Consider the following 20,998-nt stretch of genomic DNA (forward strand, 5'->3'; position numbering starts at 1 on the left):
AAGGTGCTCCTGGGTCGTTAGTATCTCTATTTACCCTTCATGAATTAAAGGGGTCTTCTAGGATTTTGATAGCGGATCCTCAAGATAGAGAATGAATGGTTGGAGCGTGGCAAGCACAGTTCAACGGCATCTGTCAGCAGTTTTGTACCTATGACACCGGCTGACCTGTTACATGTGCGCTTGGAAGCTGAAGACGTCTGTGTTGGTCCTATGTTCCTATGTGCCCGCATTGCTGAGAAAAATGATATTTTACTATATGCAAATGAGCCTCTAGGAGCAACGGGGGCGTTACCATTACACCTAGAGGCTCTGCTCTCACTGCAACTGCCGCGTCCTCTGCACTTCTATTGACAGGACCAGGCAGTGTAAGTGCGGTCTGGGACCAACACAGCTGCCAAGCGCATATATAACAAGTCAGCCAGTGACATCGGTACAAAACTGCTGACAGATGCCCTTTCAGTTTGATTTATTAAAGAGTACAGAAGCACAATATATGGAGGTTTTGCAGGAATGGCGCTACTCTCGGGATTCACTTCAGTAGTACTTAGCTGCAATACCAGACGTAACCCATAGACAAGAGTGGCGCTGTTTGCTAACATAAAACCAAAAACAGGTGCAAGGCCCCTAGTAAAAGATGGCTGCATTCTGATATATTACTGGTCTGCTGTCCATCTGTTGTGCAATAACTCTCATCCGTCCCTTTCACAATCATGGTGGGGGTTGTGGTTCACAACAGCTGGAGAATCACTGGACACAGACTATGCTAAATAACAGATAACATCACGCCCGGAACTCTGAAGAAGGGCACATTTTCCCGGGAGGACAGGATTCGGTGATGGACAGGAAGTGACGTCGTGATCGCTGCGCCTGAGGCGGAAGTGTACTGTTTTTGATTGCAGAGCCGGGGACCGGGGTTACCCTGGATACTGGAGGTTTGTGGGACGTCCTAAGGGCCCGTAGGAGCGGGGCCCCAGCCTGGACAAGCCTGTAGCCCGGAGTGTGGAGGGAAGAGCGGCGCTCAGGATGTTCGCGGGGCTGCAGGAGCTCGGGGTCGCCAACGGGGAAGATCTGAAGGAAACACTGACCAACTGCACCGAACCCCTGAAAGCCATAGAGCAGTTCCAGGTATTGTCCCTCCTGTCACCTGACTGCCCTCCCGCCGATGCCCCTGTCACCCGGCTGCCCTCCCGCCGATGCCCCTGTCACCTGGCTGCCCTCCCGCCGATGCCCCTGTCACCTGGCTGCCCTCCCGCCGATGCCCCTGTCGCCTGGCTGCCCTCCCGCCGATGCCCCTGTCGCCTGGCTGCCCTCCCGCCGATGCCCCTGTCGCCTGGCTGCCCTCCCGCCGATGCCCCTGTCGCCTGGCTGCCCTCCCGCCGATGCCCCTGTCGCCTGGCTGCCCTCCCGCCGATGCCCCTGTCGCCTGGCTGCCCTCCCGCCGATGCCCCTGTCGCCTGGCTGCCCTCCCGCTACCGCCCCCCCCCCCCCCCCCTTGTCGCCTGGCTGCCCTCTGGTACGATACCTCTTTCACTTTATTTCCAGACAGAAAATGGCGTCCTGTTGCCGTCACTGCAGTCAGCGCTGCCGTTTCTGGATCTTCACAGCATCCCCCGGCTCGAGTTCCACCAGACTGTGTTCGATGAACTAAGGGAGAAGCTGCTGGATAAAGTGTCGGCCATCGCAGCAGAAGGAAAACACGGGGACAGGTCTGTGGTGCTGTGGCCCCCGTCTCCTCGCCGCTGCTCACCCACCCTCTGTTATACCCACCAGCTTGAAGGGTTCTGACAACCAGCTTGGCAGCCATGACCCCCCCTACACGATAATCACTCTGCTTTCCAGTGTGAGGGATGTATCCCTGCCAGGCCTGCTCTTCAGGAGCCTGAGAAATCTGGGTGATCACCCCTATGGGAGCTGTAATGGACACCCCACTAATTGTATCTGCACTTGGGAAAGCTGGGTGCAACACTGGTCAGTGCCGGTGGTGTGCTCAGAATTCTCCTGTGTGGGTTGTAAAAGCAGCCATATTGGTTGGTACCCAACTTTCCTAGAGACAGATATAACTATTGTAGGGCTGCTTAGAATTTGTAGCAACTTGAGAGAAATAACCAACGCTAGAGTTCCCCTTTAACTCCTTAGGGACGCAGCAAATTCTTTTTAAAAAATTTTTTTTTCTTCTTTACTCTCCAAGAGTCATAACTTTTGAAATTTTCAATTAATGTTTCTGTATTAGGGTACTTATCCATACGCCTCCCCAACGGCACTAAGCAGGAGGATACCCCGCCTACAAGGGACAGGAAACAATATGGAGAACAATCATTTACCAGCCTCCTCCCCTTTACCTTCTCCAGTTGTTTCCTGTCCCTCCGGGGATGAAGTGGAGAATAGAGCAGGGGTTCCCTCCTGCTATGGAAGATGTCGCGCAGCCTTTTTTTTTTTTTTCCTAGGTCCGTCCGTTCCCCTGGCTAAATATTCAGGAGGGCTGCAGCAGGGCGCCGGGTCCAGGGAAAGATACAGGTCCTTCCGGCGTCTAGGCATAAGTCCTGCCAATCGCAGGCAGCCCCGGGCAATACCGCGCCTCCATGCGGGGCAGCTAAGGGAGGAAGCCGGCATTACGAGACTCGGGGCCGGAGTCTCGTGAGAATAGGTCACATGCGCGTCGGCGTGCGCCCTGTGCCACGTGACTCGGATGTACTACTGAAAATGCGGGCTGGACAAATCGTATCGGTGTGTTGGAGCAGCCATGTCTTTGCCTGCTGACATGTCCGCAGACCTCAAGGCCCTAAGCCCGGTAAGCCTCCTCCTTAGAGATGCGTCTTTTGTACACCATTGGGGTTTCATGGGGAAGGTTCCCACTTAAATTGATCACTCCAAAGTTCTTCCTGAAGGGGTTATTTTTTATTGCAGGGCAGAGCCAGCAAAAGTGGGGAACCTTCACTAAAGAAAAAATGTGCCATCTGTAAAAAACAGCTTGCCGGCCACATAAAGAAACCCCTTTGCCAGAGATGTACAGATAAGATTATGGCTGAAGAGACCCCATCTTTAGTGGACAGCCTGAAATCTATCATCAAAGATGAAGTCGGCTCCGCCATTGAGGCTTAAATGGCGGTGATTCCTCACAGACCCTCTACCTCCAGATCTTTTCCTGACGCACCTCTGGATGTTGATTTTGACTTTGATGAAGGAGAAGTCTCCTCCAATTCCGACTCAGTTTCTTCAGATGATAAATCGGTTGGACACCTGTGTTCTATTGAAGACACAGATTCACTCCTAAAAAATATCAGGGCTACCGTGAACATTGAGCAGTTAAAAGAGCCCCAGTCAATTCAGGAACAGATGTTTAAAGGTCTGGGGGATAAAAAGAAAGACGTGTATTACCAGTCCATGAAAATTTAAAGAAATTGGAAGAACCCTGAGAGAAGATCATTAGTCTCTAGGGTATTCAAACGAAAATACCCTTTTAGTGAAGGGAATTTGACCCATTGGGCTAAAACTCCCGGGGTAGACGCCCCAGTAGCCAGAATATCTAAGAAGTCCTCCCTTCCCTTTGAGGATGTAGGCCTCTTACGGGACTCTATGGATAAAAACTGTGAGTCTGTTCTGAAGAAGTCTTGGGAAACCTGTACCTTCATGTTAAGGTCAAGTATTGCTGCTACCTACACTGCCAGGACCCTGTCTTTATGGCTATCTCAGTTAGAGGAACACTTGGGCTACATGCACACGAACGTATTTTGTTTCCGTGTCCGTTCCTTTTTTTTGCGGATAGGATGCGGACTAGGGATCGACCGATATTAATTTTTTAGGACCGATACCGATAATTTGTGAACTTTCAGGCCGATAGCCGATAATTTATACCGATATTCTGGGAATTTTCATTTTTGAGAAAAAAATAAAAATTCCTACACAAATCTGCTGAAAATTAATATGTTTATTGTTAATGTGTATTTTTTTTTTATAAGTCTTTTTCATTTATACTTAATTTTTTTTTTTTTTTTTTTTTAACTAACTTTTAGCCCCCTTAGGGACTAGAACACTTGTCCTATTCCCCCTGATAGATCTCTATCAGGGTGAATAGGATCTCACACTGTCCCTGCTGCTCTGTGCTTTGTGCACACAGCATCAGGGATGTTACCATGGCAGCCATGGTAACCGATCGGAGCCCCAGGCTTACACAGCTGGGGCTCCGATCGGAGGAGCAGGGGAGAGGGGATCCTGTGGCCACTGCCACCAATGAGTAATACTGGGTGGGGGGGGGGCGCACTGCGCCACCAACGTTTTTACTATTGGCCGGGATTGGGGTGGGGGGCGCACTGCGCCACCAATGATTAATACTAGGGGGCTTGGGGGGGGGGGGCGCACTGCGCCACCAATGAAGATAAGTCTCTCTATCATTCATATACAGGAGGCGGGAGCTGGCTACAGAGTCACATAGCCGGCTCCCGACCTCTATGAGCGGTAGCTGCGATCCGCGGCACCTGAGGAGTTAACTACCGCGGACCGCAGCTATTGCTCATAGAGGTCGGGAGCCGGCTATGTGATTCTGCAGCCAGCTCCCGCCTCCTGTATATGAATGAATGAAAGGCTCATCTTCATTGGTGGCGCAGCGGCCACAGCCCCTCCCCTCCTCTTGTCTTCTCTTCTGTCATTGGCGGCAGCAGCAGCACAGGGGGAGGAGACACTGCTTCCTTCTCCCCTGTGCTGCGGAGGGAACACAGAACGCGTTGTCAGCAGCGCGTTCTGTGTTCCCAATACGTTATCGGTATATCGGCAAAATAGATGCCGATACCGATAACGTTCAAAATCCTCAATATCGGCCGATAATCGGTCGATCCCTAATGCGGACCCATTCATTTCAATCCGTATGTCCGTTCCGTAGCCCTGCAAAATAAAATAGAACATGTCCGTTTTAGGCATTGCTACAATGGATGTGCAAAAAAAAACAACGGATGGCATACGGATGTAATTCTTCTTTTTTTTTTTTTTCTTTTTGCGGACCACAAAACACATACAGTCGTGTGCATGTAGCCTAACTTGCAGGTACTCCCGGAGAGGATATCCTGACCTCCCTACCAGTGTTAAAGCAAGCTACTGGTTTCTTATCAGATGCCTCTGCTGACTTGGTCAGACAGCGGCCCTGTCGAACTCAGCCAGAAGGTCCGTTTGGCTAAGGTCCTGGTCTGGGTACAACACTTCAAAAAGCAAGCTATGTAGTATTCCCTGTGAGGGGGACAGGCTTTTTGGTTCAGTCTTAAATGACATCTTAGACAAGGCATCTGATAGAAAGAAGGGCTTCCCATCAGAATCCAGATTTTTTCAGCATCGCCGCTCCTTTCATACCCAGAGAAAGGGCAGGCCTGACCAAAAAAAGAAAGAGAACTCGGGCTCCTGGCAGCCCTCAAGAGGCAGAGGTAGGGGTTTCCTAATTAACCCTGACAAATCCACCAAGCAGCCAAATTACTGATGACCGAGAACCGGTAGGGGGAAGACTAAAAAATGTCCTTTTAGCTTGTGAAGGGGTTTCAAAACCCCCCTGGGTTCTAGATCTGATACGTTACGGTTACAGAATAGAATTCTTTTCTCCCCCCCCCCCCTCCAGAAAGGTTCTTATTAAACAGAAAAGAAAAGCAATTACTTCTAGAATCCCAGGTTCAGACCCTACTGTTAAAACCAGCCGTTCCAGTACCACCGGATCAGAAAGGGAAGGGGTTCTATTCACCAAACGTCTCTTACAGGGCCATTATAAACCTGAGAGATCTCAACAAACATGTCAAATACAAAAAATTCAAAATGCAAACAGTCAAATCAACAATCGGTCTGTTATTTCAGGACTGTTTCATGATCACTCTAGATTTGGCGGATGCCTATTATCACGTTCCCATTCACAGCGATCATCAGAAATACCTGCGGTTTGCGATTTACCTGGAAGATCGCCTGACCCGTCTACAGTTTCAAGTCCTCCCTTTCGGTCTTTCATCTGCTCCCCGAGTTTTTACAAAGATCATGGCAGAAGTTTCGGGGTTCTTACATCAGCAAGAGATCCTAGATGATTTCCTGATTACGGCTCATTCGCCAGAGATTCTCCTCAGAGAATTCCAGGTAGTCCGAGACGTCCTTCAGTCCCTAGGCTGGAAATGAAATCTGGAGAAGTCGGACTTGATCCCCACCAAGAAGAATATCTTCCTGGGGATACTTCTGGATTCCCGCCTTTATGAAGGCCTCTCTACCGGAACAGAAGATCCAAAGTATAATAGCAAAAATCTCAGTTTTGCGGTCCCACCCAAGGGTGTCCTTCAGAGAAATTGTGGTAGTCCTAGGCTTAATGACCTCAGCCATCCCAGCAGTCAGGTGGGCGCTTTTCCGCAGCAGAATATTACAGGCTTTTCTCCTTTCCACCTGGAACAAAAGTTGCTTATCCCTAGACAAGAGGGTGCCTCTTCCTCTACAGTGGTGGCTACGAAGGGAAAATCTAAACCAAGGCGTTCAGTGGAGATCCTCAGACCCAGTTGTGATAACAGATGCAGGCGGGTCAGGTTGGGGGCTCACCGCAGAGATCAGCTAGTCCAGGGAGTTTGGAGTCCGGAATTACATCCTCTATCCTCAAACTCGGTTCCCCCTTTTGCTAAGCCTCTCGAGCGGGAAGTTCTGGTTTCTCCCTCAGATTCCGGATCTTCTTCTTCAGGGCCCGGCCCAACATCCGGATGTGCGACCGTTGAATCTGACAGCTTGGATGTTGAACGTTCCATTTTAAGAGCCAAAGGACTGGCAGACGCGGTTATTAACACCCTACTAAATAGTAGGAAGCCTGTCACGTCTAAGATTTATCTTCGGATCTGGAATGCTTTACTCCGTTTCACAAAAGATGCCTGCAATCCCGCTGTCTTGCCAGACGTCAAGATAATTCTTGATTTCCTACAAAGAGGCCTAGAAGACGGATTAAGGGTCAGGACTCTGAAGGTCCAGGTAGCGGCCCTTAATGCTTTTATGAAAGTTGAAGCTTTAATCAGACGTTTCTTCAAAGGTGCCCATAGATTAAACCCAGCAGTTAGATCCATGGTGCCTCCCTGGGACCTTAATCTAGTACTTTCTGTACTTATGGATCCTCCTTTTGAGCCTCTAAGTGAGATCCTTCTTAGGTTACTCTCCCTAAAGACGGCCTTTTTAATTGCGATCACCTCGGCCAGGAGGGTGGGAGAGATCCAGGCCTTATCTTGCCGTCCACCATATCTAAATATTCTGGATGACAGAATAATTTTAAAGCATGAGCCTTCCTTTTTACCTAAAGTATTTACAAAATTCCATAGTCGGCAGGAAATTTCATGACCTACCTTCTGTCCACAGGCCAGGTCCGGCAAGGAGGTTCAGTAGCACAATCTAGACGTCAGGCGATGTGTCTTGACTTACCTAGAAGCCACTAAGGATATAAGAAAATCAAGTCGCCTACTAGTCCAGTATCCAGGAAGAAAGGGAGCTCAAAGGGGCTTCAAAAATAACTATTTCCTGCTGGATTAAGATGACCATTGCCAGGGCATATAGAGAGAAGGGGGCTACTCCTCCCCTGGAGTTAAAAGCCCATTCGACTAGAGCAATTTCTACCTCCTGGGCAGAAGGTGCCTCTTTCCCTGGCCCAGATATGCCAGGCTGCCACCTGGTCCAGTCCCAGTACTTTTTTCAAACCCTACAGACTGGATGTTATCTCTAATAGGGGCCTTTCTTTCGGGCGTAACGTTTTGTCCGCTGTGGTCCCTCCCTAAAGTTCTTCTTTACTCTGTGAATCCTCCTGCTTAGTGCCTTTTGGGGGAGGCTAAATGGAAAATCCAATTACCAGTAAGTGTAATTATCATCTTTCACACGAGCGTTAAAGTTTTCCAGTATTGAGTTCCATCCTAGGGGCTCAATACCGGAAAAAACGCTTCCGTTTTATCCTAATGCATTCTGAATGGAAAGCAATCTGTTCAGGATGTTGCTGTATTTTCTCCGGCCAAAATTCCGGAACACTTGCCGGATCCGGCGTTAATTGCCATTTAAAATGTATTAATCCCGTATCTGGTACCAATTGTTTTCCGGAAAAACGGATCCGGTTTCCCGGTCTGCGCATGCGCTAACCTTTAAATCTGTGAAAAAGATAAACACCTGATCCGTTTTTCCGGATGACACCGGAGAGACGGATCCGGTATTGCAATGCATTTGTCAGACGCATCCGGAAACAAATGATATACGTTTGCATACGGATTTCCGGATCCGGCTGGCAGTTCTAACGCTAGTGTGAAAGTACACTAAGAGCTTGTGTTTTTTTTTTTCCGGGACCAGTTGTATTGCTATCGACTGTGGCATCTTAGAGGTTAAACAACCGAGATGGGAGTTATCTCCAGTCCACGGTTTGCCAGGCTGTCAGGTCATGATGGGAGTTGTAGTTTCTCAACAGCTTGAAGGCTGCAGGTTGACCTACATTAGTGATTTCCAACCTGTGACTTTCGAGCTGTTGCGAAGCTACAACTCCCATCTTGCCCTACTAGCAACCGGCTGTCAGAGCATGATGGGAGTTGTAGCTTTGTCACAGCTGGAGAGCTACATATTGGGGCTATGAATGTTGGGTTTTACACAGATTGCTTTGTGGATTCTGCGGTAAACTCGACAGCAGCCGTGTGAGTTCGGTTTCTGCGAATTTCCACTGTAGAAAATAAAAACCACTGTGGAGGTAATTAGCAGGATTCCACATTGACCATCTGGGTCCCTGAGGCCCTGGCGCAAACCCAAGGGTCAGGCATGAAATTTTTTCTATGGCAATACACCTACATACCCTTAAAGGGGTTGTGAATGAATGGCGCCGTTTTTCATTCACTTGGCTGGACCTGTAATGGAAAGATGACTTACCTGCTTCCCAGCGCTGGCTCCCCGCTCCTTCTCTTCCCGGCCTGCGATGCTCCGCTAGGCTTCCTCGGTGTCACCATCCTGTTTGACGTCACCGCAGCCAATCACTGGACGTGGCAGAAACCGGATCCGTTTACATAATGACAAATGGTCACATGATACAAGGGGATACGGTCTCGGCTGCGACCAGTGATTGGCTGCAACAATGTCAAACGGGATGGTGACATCGAGGGAGCCTAGCCTAGCAGGCCGGGAGGAGGAGGAACGTGGAAGCAGGTAAGTCATCTTTACAGGTCCAGTCATGCTTGCACAACCCCTTTAAAGTCAGTGTTTTTTTATATATATAATTATATATTTTTTCCTGGCAGATACACCAAGTTAGAAGAGCTCTTAGAGAAGTCTTTCCCCCTGGTGAAGATGCCGTCCATCCAGCCGGTGGTCATGTGTGTCATGAAGCACTTGCCCAAGGTGAGGTCACCGCATTGTGAGTGCTTTTTGCACATGGTCCGATAACTTCTACTCACCCGATCCCCTATGTCAGGTGCCCGAGAAGAAGCTGAAGCTGGTGATGGCCGACAAGGATCTGTATAAAGCCTGCTCCGTGGAGGTGAAGCGGCAGATCTGGCAGGATAACCAGGCTCTGTTCGGGGACGAGGTCTCTCCTCTGCTCAAGCAGTACATCCAGGAGAAGGAGAACGTACTGCTCAGCAGCGACCTCTCCGTCCTGCACAACTTCTTCAGCCAGTCCCCAAAGACCAGACGACAGGGGGAGGTAAGAGCCCAAGTCTGCACGCTCTCCTCATATAGACCCAAAGCTTGAGGCTGCACTACTGCGAGATGTCAGAGGCAGTGTTGTCAGGGAGATCTTACATCAGCAGCAGTGCAGCCTCAGGCTTTGGGCCTGATTCTTCCAATGATCATATTTCAGAACAGAAGAAAGACATTGAAACCCGGTGTATAGACGGAAGGAGCTTTTTCATTCCCATCCACACATCTCCACATTTTCAGCGGATTTCCCCCTTAGGCTCCATTCACACGTCCGTGGTGTGTTGCGGACCCGCAAATTGCGGGTCCACAACACACCAGCCCATCACCCCCATAGAAATGCCTATTCTTGTCCGCAAGCTGCGGACAAGAATAGGACATGCTCTATTTTTTTGCGGACCCAAAATCGGGGCCGCGCTCCGCAATTGCGGCTGCAGACAGCACACTGTGTGCTGTCCGCATCCATTCCGTCCCCATAGAGAATGAATGGGTCCGCACCCGTTCCGCAAAATTGCGGAACGGATGCGGACACATTTTGCGGACGTGTGAATGGAGCCTTAACGTTCTCTCTTCTTGCCTCCCGTTAGGTGGTTCATAAACTGACTCAGATGATCGGGAAGAACGTGAAGCTGTATGACATGGTCCTGCAGTTCCTGCGCACTCTCTTCTTGAGGACCCGAAACGTTCACTACTGCACGCTGCGGGCGGAGCTTCTTATGTCCTTACATGACCTGGACGTCAGTGAGATCTGCACGGTCGACCCCTGCCACAAGGTACCGGAGTTTTTCACGTCCTTTCTTGGGTCCATAATTTCTTTTTAATGTAATGTCGTACCTGGTCGGGAGCCTTATGGCCTGCCCCCCTCCCCCCCCCCTCCCCCCTGTATCTTAAATGCAGCTCACTATTCATTTCTTACTAATTCGATGATCAAGATCAGTGGCCCCCCAGCTGTTACAAAACTACAACTCCCAGCATGCCCAGACAACACACTGTACTAGATGGTAATCGACCTTGCTGGCGAGCTCTTCCGATAATCACAATGGCAATTCTGACCCCTGACTGGTGCTCTACAGTTGGGAGTGCCGAAAGCTAAAGCCGAATTCCTGGCATTTATTGTCCGCCACGACCAATGACTGCAGATTAATTGCGGAAATATGCATCTCTATTCCCCATGCTTTACACTGCGGTTCTGTTTCCAGCTGTGTATTAAAACAAGCTCAGCAGCAAGTGAGCTCCCGCAGAGATCATTTCCATTACAGCAAAGACAGAATGATAAAAAAAATACAATAGTCCCAGTGTCCATCCTGCATGCTTTATACTGAAGCTCTGCTTTCTCACATTGAGTGATGACATCACCAGGAAGTCAGGGTGTGTGTGTTTTCAGCTGAAAAAGATTATGATCACCAGTCAGAGGAAAAACGACCTGGAGACTGGTGCACATGGGCCTTAGTTTTCCGTAGACGCAGTCCCTAATGTGTTCCCTTTTGTCGCCGTGCAGTTCACCTGGTGCCTGGACGCCTGCATCCGAGAGAAGTTTGTGGACGCAAAGAGAGCTCGAGAGTTACAGGGATTTCTCGATGGAGTGAAGAAGGGTCAAGAACAGGTTCTGGGGTGAGGACACCATAGTGTTAATAGACTGTCAGCTCCTGTGACTAGTCTCCCTATGTGTTAATGATTTCTCTTCTGAATATGACAGAGATTTATCCATGATCTTGTGTGACCCATTCGCCATCAACACTTTAGCTTTGAGCACCATCCGGAACCTGCAGGAGCTGATCGGCCAAGAATCCCTCCCCAGGGTGAGTAACCTACCTACATTGCTCCCCTTATCGGTTGCTTAAAGGGGCTGTTGGGGATTAGATAAAAAAGGGGCTGCATTATTATTGTTCATTGCAATACCAAACCCAGCCCAGGCACTAGATGGCGCTGCTGCTGGGTCACAATATATAATATATATATATATATATATATATATATATATATATATATCACTGAAAATAATATCTGACAGTTGCTATAACAGAAAATTCACTGAGGGCAACTTCCTAAAACTTAACTTTGTATCAGTTTATCATAAAATACATCCAATAAATTAGGTCCCTAAAGGACCAATATAGCTGTAGTACCGCAAGTAAATCGGAGGACGTCTTGGGACTCCGCATATTGTATCCGATAAGCTATAGGGCTACATAAGGACAGTCTAGGCTACTTTCACACTCTTGTTTGGTGCGGATCCGTCCAGATAATACAACCGCATGCATCCGTTCAGAATGTATTATCTGTAACATAGCCAAGACGGATCTGTCTTGAACACCATTGAAAGTCAATGGGGGACGGATCCGTTTGCCTCCACATCGTCAGGCGGCCTCCAGAGCGGAATGGAGACTGAACGGAGGCAAACTGATGCATTCTGAGCGCATCCTTAGGGTCCATTCACACGTCCGTTGTTTCTTTCCTGATCTGTTCGGTTTTTTTGCGAAACAGATCTGGACCAGTTCTGTACCCATTCATTTTCAATGGGTCCTGAAAAAAAAAATCAGACATTGAGCTGTCCGATTTTTTTTCAGGACCCATTGAAAATGAAGGGGTACAGAAGTGGTCCAGATCTGTTCCGCAAAAAACGGAACAGATCAGGAAAGAAACAACGGACGTGTGAATGGACCCTTATCCATTCAGGGCAAAACTGATCCGTTTTGGACCGCTTGTGAGAGCCCTGAACGGATCTCCAAAAACGCCAGTGTGAAAGTAGCCTTAGCCGTGGCACGTGGACAGAGTACTCCTACCATCAAGGTGTATCTCTGGGCTGAGCAGATTTTTCCAGGGTAAGCATAGGGGCAGGCATAGGTATCTCTGACGTGCTGTTATGATCGCGCGAGCCGTCCTTGTGTGACAGCTCGCCGATTTACTTGCGGTAATACAGCCATATTGGTATTTTAGGGACCTGATTTTTTTTTTGGCTGTATTTTATGATAAACTGTTTTAAAGTGAAGTTTTAGGAAGTTGCCCTCAGTGATAATATATATATATCTCACTCCTGTATACATGGGGACTCCCTTTCATGGAAAAGCAGTAATTAAGGGGGGTTTCTGAGACTTTGATATTGAAGGGGCTACACTTCTCCCTTTCATTGTTTTGCCGCACGTTGTGCAGTGGCTGTGCCTGGTATTGTAACTTCCTGAGGCTCAGTCCCATTTTTAAAGGGTTTGTCTCACTTCAGCAAATGGCATATATCATGTAGAGAGAGTTAATACTAGGCACTTGCTAATGTATTGTTACTGTCCATATTGCTTCCTTTTCTGGTCAGACTCATTTTCCCATCACATTATACACTTCTCATTCCCATGGTTACGACCACCCTGCAATCCAGCATCTGTGGCCGTTCTTGCACACTATAGGAAAAAGCGCCCCGGCCTATGTGCTTTCCTATGTCCCTGGCCACCAGAGAAGCCAGTGCTTTTTTTTTTTTTTTCTATAGTGTGCAAGCACGGCCACCGATGCTGGATTGCAGGGTGGTCGGAGCCATGGAAACGAGCCGTGTATAATGTGATGGAAAAATGAATCCAGCCAGCAAAGGAGACAATATGCGCAATCACAATACATTAGTAAGTGCCTTGTAATAACTTTCTCTACATGATAAATGCCACTTGCTGAAGTGAGAGGACCCTTTAAGTGTACAGGACTGCACTGCAATATCAGGCACAGTTGTGTTGTGCAGTAACTATATACGGCCAGCAGATGTCGCCATGGGAGTTGCCGCCAGACACATCTGTTTGTTTTTTTGCTCTATTCATATAATGAACATGGAGGAGTTGTGCACATTTGGGGGGTGGAGGGTTGATCGGGATAGAACGTTCATACTAAATGTACTGCCGACAATATCCAAACCACTGTAGGCAGTATTGGCCTCTGGAAAGGCCCTGTAGACGAGCGCCAGTTGATTGTTGTTGTGTTTTTTGGCCCCGGAGTCTTGTGTAAGAATTTCTACAATGGTTCTGCCTTGCAGGACAACCATGAATTGCATCTGCTTCTCAGAATGCTTTCCCTGGGGCACGGAGCCTGGGACATGATAGACAGCCAGGTGTTTAAGGAGCCCAAGCTGGTAAGTTGGAGTATGGGGGCCTCTGTACGGCGTGAAGGAGGGGAGAAATCCATCAATACGACTTTTCTGTTCTTCCTCCATCCAACCAAAAGGAACAAGAAAAGACGGGTTTTTTTTTCTAATTGTAATATATTGTCCAGTATGTAGTGGGCAAGTCGTCGTCCAGAAGTGGAGCTTCCCTTGGCGTAATTTTCTTCATGTCTCCCATAAAGACTACGATTATCCCCTGAGTTGATGTCACGGCACTCGGTCCTAGTCGTCCTCCTCCCCCCACAGGAGCCACTTACCTCTGCGACTTACGGCTCGTTATTTCTCTTTACAGGATACGGAGCTGATCACCAAGTTCTTGCCTCTCCTGATGTCCTTGGTGGTTGAGGACTACACATATAATGTAGAACACAAGTTACCGACAGAAGAGAAAGTGCCCGTCATGTACCCCAATACCCTGCCGGATGTCTTTACTAAGTGAGTAGGGTGCGGGGTTAATGTCGCATTACTGTCTGCTACAGTGCAGCGCTTTACGGGGAGCACCGGAAGTCTCCGTGTCATGCTCCACCCCTCGTGCTGTGAACCAAAGTATAATTCAATGTATCTGTTTTACCTGGAGTATTCCTTTAATATCTGAAAAGAGAAAAAGACAATTAAAGGGGTTATTTGGCCTTGGCTTCAACAACCCCTTCCATCCAGACCTGCTCGAGGTCCCACCACTGCGACTGCTGTGGCCAATCAGCGGCCTCAGCGGCCACAGGTTCCTCACAGCTGTGATGTAACATCCAAGCCGATGTGACCGCCGAGGCGTTTGATTGCCAGGGGCGGTCATGGGACCCAGCTGCTTCCTGGTCTGTAGGAACTGAAGGGGCCGGGAATGGAGCAGCGGTTGGACCACGGGAAGGTGAGTCTGCTGAGGTTATACGGACAGGGGCACAGGTTTGGACAAGAGGGACTGTCAGCTTCAAGGCCAGACATCCCTTAAAGTCCATTGGTGCACCATTTCCACGTGTCGGTTTACACCCTGCAGCTGCTCTATGTGGCCAGAACCAATAGGCCCACGATTTTGAAGCGAATGCCTCAGTACTGTGCCCTGTTGGCTGCAGTAGATGATCTTTTAGCTGGAAACGACTGCCATAGCATGTAACCTCAGAAATATAAAGGGCGAATCAAGTCAGGAACAGCCCATGTATCAGACCCGGAGCTATAACTCAATATACAATTCATTTAATATGTTACCTTAAAATTAGACTGTGAAATGTTCCCGAGTTTTTGTATTATCATAAGATCTATTTTGGTTACATTTTTTGTGATTTCCACCCCTCTGGCAGGTTTCTGCAGGAGAACAGAATTGCCTGTGAGATTGGACTCTACTACCTGCTGCACATCACAAAGCAGAGGAATAAGAACTCTCTGCTCCGCCTGCTGCCCGCCGTCAGTAAGTGCAGCTTTGTCCTTAGACTGGGTCCAGATGTGGCCTGGTCCATTCTGTGTAAAGGGATGAGATCCACAGCAAAATGTAATGCATGCAGATTTTGCTGTGGATCTCATCCCTTTCTCCTGATTTGCAAATCTACAGCTTGCTTGCTTTTTTCCTCCGCTGTAAATTTCTGTGGACGGGATTTTTAAACTCCGAATTGTGCTGTAAATTGCTGCAGATTTGCCGTGTGGAATCTGCCATATGACGTCACGTCCGCTTACCCCGGCCACATCATGGGCATCTCTGTAGTGATATACCGAGAGCTTCCAAATAGTTATCAGTATAACATCCTGATAATGCAGGAATCTGCCTGATAATCCAGCACCGCGGCCGCTCTTTGCCAGTTTCTGAAGTCCTCCACTGACCACTGACAACTTTCTGTCTGCAGAGGTGACCTACAACGACACGGCGTTCACCGACATCTTCCTGCACCTCTTCACCAGTAACCTGACGCTCCTGTCTGAGGAGTTTGGTTCAGAAGAATTTTGCACCCACATCTTTGACAGCTTCTTTCTGATGGCTCTCACCAAGTAAGCCCCTCTTATATCGGCGATTTATCCAGTACCGTGCTGTGCGACTGGTGATCTGCCAGATTATCAGATCCAACAGGTCATCCCCATCCTACATGCTTCATGTGATGCTTGTCTAAAGAGGAAGTCCAGTCTAAGGCTCCATTCACACGTCCGCAATTTCGTTCCGCATTTTGCGGAACGGAATTGCGGACCCATTCATTCCTATGGGGCAGCACGATGTGCTGCCCGTACACGGAATTGCAAATCCGCACTTCCGGGTCCGCACTTCCGTTCCGCAAAAGAATAGAACATGTCCTATTCTTGTCCGCAATTGCGGACAAGAACAGGCATATTCTATTAGTGCCGGCAATGTGCGGTCTGCAAAATGCGGAATGCACATTGCCGCTTTCCGTGTTTTGCAGCTCCGTGGATCCGCAAAACACGTTGCGGACGTGTGAATGGAGCCTAAATGAACCTCCGACCTGTCATACATGTGTGTGAGAAGATCAGTCTCTGGGCTGAGTCCAAAGGGTTTGAGCTCTGGAAATCTCTGGCGGCCAAGTTCACAGACTGCACCATTTTGAAGTTCTCATGTGTGTCTAGGGAAGATAGGAAGATCCTTTTGGCTGAATTTCCCCATTAAAATGAACCCCTTTTTCCCTAACTGCCCATAACATTTGGACCCAGCAGTTGTCAAACTATTGGGACAGTCCATAGCGACAGGAATTCTATACCAAGGAGGATTGATCAGTGCTGGGCAGTAAAGAGGACCTGTCGCCGACAGAACTGTTCTAGTAAATACAAAATTCCCCATGAAATTACTATTCTGCAGCATCTTCCTCACAGAAGTGTATGCATAAGGCTGCTTTCACACTCGCGCTTGGTGCGGATCCGTCATGGATCTGCACAAACTGATCCGTTCAGATAATACAACCGTCTGCATCCGTTCAGAACGGATCCGTTCGTATTCTCTTTAACATAGCGAAAACGGATCCGTCTTGAACACCATTGAAAATCAATGGGGGACGGATCCGTTTTCTATTGTCAGTGAAAACGGATCCGTCCCCATTGACTTACATTGTGTGCCAGGACGGATCGGCTCAGTTTCATCAGGCGGACAGAAAAATGCTGCAGGCGGAATGAAGACTGAGCTGGAGATTACAATTCTCCTTGTCATTAGAGCGTGTCCTTATACAGTCTGACACCGTCACCACCGTTTGGATTGGTGCACGGATTTATCCATTTCCAGGGGGAATAACAGAAGAAGGACGCAATACAGAGCTCTACAGAAAGATGCTCTGGAACTATTTCATGGGGAATACAAGTATTTAGTAAAACAGACCCCTCAGGAGAAGTTACATGTCTGCTTTAAGGAGAAAACCCTAAGTCACGATGCCCCAGTAGTCACGCACTGAGATGTACGTGTTCTGCTCCGAATCTTCTGAGATCTGAAAATGTCAATAATTCTTCCCCGTGTACTTAACAGGGTAAACACCACATGACGTCTCTTTCCTTCTGGATGGAAATTTCTTCTCTGTAGTCCGAGCAGAGTAAATGTTTGCCCAGAGGTCTGATAAATTCCGGCCAGGCTGGTATGTCGGTGAAGGTCAGCCCGCTCTGTATAAGGGATCCTTGTCTCCTGTGAGGACAGATTGCGGAACGCAGACTGCTATGGAGGCTAGGGCTTGGATTCTTTTAGAGAATTGCATAGCTAGCAATTCCCTTGTTTATTACATAATGACACTCCTTTAAAGGGACGGTCAGTTTATAAAAATCATTGCAGATAGGTCCTAATCCAGGGATCAACAACCTTCAGCACTACAACTCCCAGCATGCAAACATGTTTGGCTGTTCTTTTAACTCCCATAAGCATTCTGGGAGTTGTAGTTCCTGAATAGATGGAGTGCCGGAGGTTGCTGACCTTTGTTTTTTGTGTGATCTACATCTGTATGTCAAACACTACCTTACCTCCGTGGCACATGAGAAGGCCTCCGGGTCTGAATCTGTGTGCTGTCCTCCGCTGCGTCCATGGGACACAACATGGCGGTGGTGACGTGATTTATTCTGCTTCTGGATGGATCCTTGTCTGCAAGCACAGAAGACTGTCTGTCCAGCAGCAGCATAGAGAGTAGGGACCTGAATAGATTATGTTCTCAGTGCCCAATGGACGCAGCGGGGGACGCGTGATGTTCACAGAGAACACCCATTCGTATGTGTATGTCACACAAGAAATAGACTAGGACGAGCGATCGGATACAAACCCTGTAGGGCTGCAGGAACATACTGTCGGGTCGGGCAGCATCTGCTTACAAATCCATGGGATCTGCTAATCCACATTCTCTTAGTAAAACCTGTATATACTGTAATATGTGCGGAAGGCCTCATGCCCACCACCATTTGTATTTTGCTGTCCGCAAATCACAGATCCTCAAAATACGGGTGCCGTCCGCGTTGCATACAATTTTTTTTTCCGTACCCATTGACTTTAGTGGGTCCGTGGTCTGCATTTTGCGGCCAAATGTAGGACATGTTCTATCTTTTTGTGGAACATACATACGGATGCGTATTGCATGTGGATGTCCATTCTGCAAAAATATTGAAACCTGTCCCATACTTGGCCGCACAATGCAGACCATGGGCCCACTGAAGTCAATGAACCCGAAGAAAAATAATAATAGACATATCCGTATTTTGCAGATCCGCAAAATGCATACAGTCTCATGCAAGCCTAAGGCTGGGGATACGCGGCGATCTTGGCTGTCATTACTATGCAACCAAAGATCTCTAGCGGTTCCAGGGCAGCAACTTATACGTCACGCTACGACTCCATTCAGTTTAGTGGCTGCTCTGCTACACAGCGATCTTTGGTCACATGACAGGTTTTACAGCAAAGGGTTGTGTGTGGCGTTGTAGCTAAGCCCCATTCACGTTAATGGGGATGAGCTACAATACCCGAAACAACCCACATGAAGCAGCTGCCAGGCCACCCCTCTGGTTGCATTATAAATCAGGATTTTCTAAAAACATATATTTTTAAGGGGTTTTCCCATCTTAGACAATGAGGGCATATCGCTAGGATAGGCCCCCATTGTCTGATAGGTGCGGGTCCCGCCTCTGGGACCCGCACCTACAAGGAGAATGGAGGGGAGAAAGTTTGAGGAGGGCGCACTGCGCATGCGCAGCCGCCCTCCATTCATTTCTATGGAGCCGCCGAAAATAGCCGAGTGCTGGCTCGACTATTTCCGTCGGCCCCATAGAAATGAATGGGAGCGGTGGCCACGCATGCACGGTGTGCTCCCATTCACTTCAACTCTCCCCTGCTCCGTTCTCCTTGTAGGTGTGGTCCCAGAGGTGGGACCCGCACCTATCAGACAATGGGGGGCATATCCTAGTGATATGCCCACATTGTCTAAGATGGGATAACCCCTTTAACTTGTAAAAGCTGTAATGACAGCCATATGTCACCCAGAATCAAATAGAACTACGATTCAGATGAACTTTTTTTGGTTAGACGTTTACCTTAATTATTATTTGAGGCCATATATATAAAAAAATAAAAAATCTTTACTGTCTGCAGAAAAGAAAATATTCACAGACATGTCCTCCGCCTGCTGCTTCATCTCCACCACAAAGTGGCACCTTCCAAACTGGAGTCTTTACAGAAAGCCTTGGAACCTACCAAAACAGTAAGTAGGTGTTTGGGGTTGCTATGTGAATTCGCACACGGCAGATGTGTCGCCGAAGTTTTTGCGACAGAAAATCCGTTCCGTTCATCTGAATGGGGCCGTTTCTTTATTCGGATGAACGGGACATCTGCAGCAACGTCTGCATCAAATCCGCCACGTGCGAATTCACCCCTGCGGTGCAGGGTTTCCAAATCGTTGCACTCATGCCCGCTCCTTGCCTTACAGAGTGGAGAGCCAGTAAAGGAGCTCTACAACCAGCTGAGTGATAAGCTGCAGCAGAAGAAAGCCAGCCCCCCGGCCGCAGAACCAGAGCCTACCGCCATGGACTTGTCCCTGCACAACATGCCCACACCGCCGGTGGTTTAATCTCTCTGATGGTGCCAGGAGTAGTGTATAAAGGTGCCCACATACTGTGATCTAAACCCTGCTTTTGAGGATGGCCGGACATTTAGGCTGGGTTCAGAAGTGACAAAAAAAAAAATCTATTGTGGATTGTGTTGCATTTCCGCAGCAAAAACCCTGTGTACGACAGCGGTAATATCATCGGAGTTCACCTTCTCCATCGCAAAGGGTGAAATCCACAATGCCGCACCTTTTCCTTGCGTTTTTTGTGCGGATGAGAATTCAGAGATTCACATCCATATTGCTAGTGCTGTACAACGCTGCAGCTAATGAGTCACGTGTGACCCCGGCCTTATGCAACGCGCACCGGACCTCTTTGGGTGGAGTGTTTCCTTAAATGCTCCCCATATGCTTCAAGTTTATGTGACTGTTCTGTGTATTAGGCTAGGGTTACATGACGATGGTGGGCGCGCAAAACATGATGCACCGTGACATTGCCAGTAGTAACTGGGATCACATCGCGGCCTGTGACATTGCCTGCACAGACTTCAATGCAAGGCGTGCGTGATCGCAACTGTTTTGCTCCGTTTTTTCTTTCTTCTTTTTTAACCATCCCATGGGTGTGGCAAAAGCAAAATTGCGCGCGACTCAGACCATGAAATAGTTGAATAAGAGCAAATAAAGTCACAAGAAGAGTCGCCATGTAACTGGCAAGATGGCCGCCACACACACACCAGACACCACACTCTTGCCTTGTGTTGAAATAGATTTTTTTATTTTTACCAAATGGAAATAAACATTTGTGGGGTTTTTTTAATACATTTTTCCATCTGTCACGTTGCTTTTTCCAGGGCAGAAAATTAAATTTCCCAAGTAGCTCTTTCACACTTGCGTTCTTGTCTTCCGGCATAGAGTTCCGTCGTCGGGGCTCTATGCCGGAAGAATCCTGATCAGGATTATCCTAATGCATTCTGAATGGAGAGAAATCCGTTCAGGATGCATCAGGATGTCTTCAGTTCCGGAACGGAACGTTTTTTGGCCGGAGAAAATACCGCAGCATGCTGCGCTTTTTGCTCCGGCCAAAAATCCGGAACACTTGCCGCAAGGCCGGATCCGGAATTAATGCCCATTGAAAGGCATTGATCCGGATCCGGCCTTAAGCTAAACGTCGTTTCGGCGCATTGCCGGAGCCGACATTTAGCTTTTTCAGAGTGGTTACCATGGCTGCAAGGACGCTAAAGTCCTGACAGCCATGGTAAGT

The 20,998-nt window shown here is 48.4% G+C and overlaps 1 protein-coding gene across 1 annotated transcript; it reads left to right on the forward strand.

Moving 5' to 3' along the window:
• The first annotated feature begins 846 nt into the window (after nucleotides 1–846).
• Nucleotides 847–20,594, forward strand: NELFB (negative elongation factor complex member B). The gene is made up of 13 exons (XM_040405120.1): nucleotides 847–1,125; nucleotides 1,543–1,706; nucleotides 9,234–9,333; nucleotides 9,407–9,637; nucleotides 10,218–10,403; nucleotides 11,129–11,241; nucleotides 11,327–11,429; nucleotides 13,634–13,729; nucleotides 14,052–14,194; nucleotides 15,049–15,155; nucleotides 15,586–15,727; nucleotides 19,287–19,395; nucleotides 19,621–20,594. Exons 1-13 carry the CDS (start codon nucleotides 1,024–1,026, stop codon nucleotides 19,759–19,761), a joined length of 1,737 nt encoding a protein of 578 aa, XP_040261054.1. The 5' UTR covers nucleotides 847–1,023; the 3' UTR covers nucleotides 19,762–20,594.
• Nucleotides 20,595–20,998: the final 404 nt, after the last annotated feature.

The sequence above is a fragment of the Bufo bufo genome, chromosome 8, assembly GCF_905171765.1.
Source record: "Bufo bufo chromosome 8, aBufBuf1.1, whole genome shotgun sequence".
In the NCBI taxonomy this organism is placed as follows: Eukaryota; Metazoa; Chordata; class Amphibia; order Anura; family Bufonidae; genus Bufo; species Bufo bufo.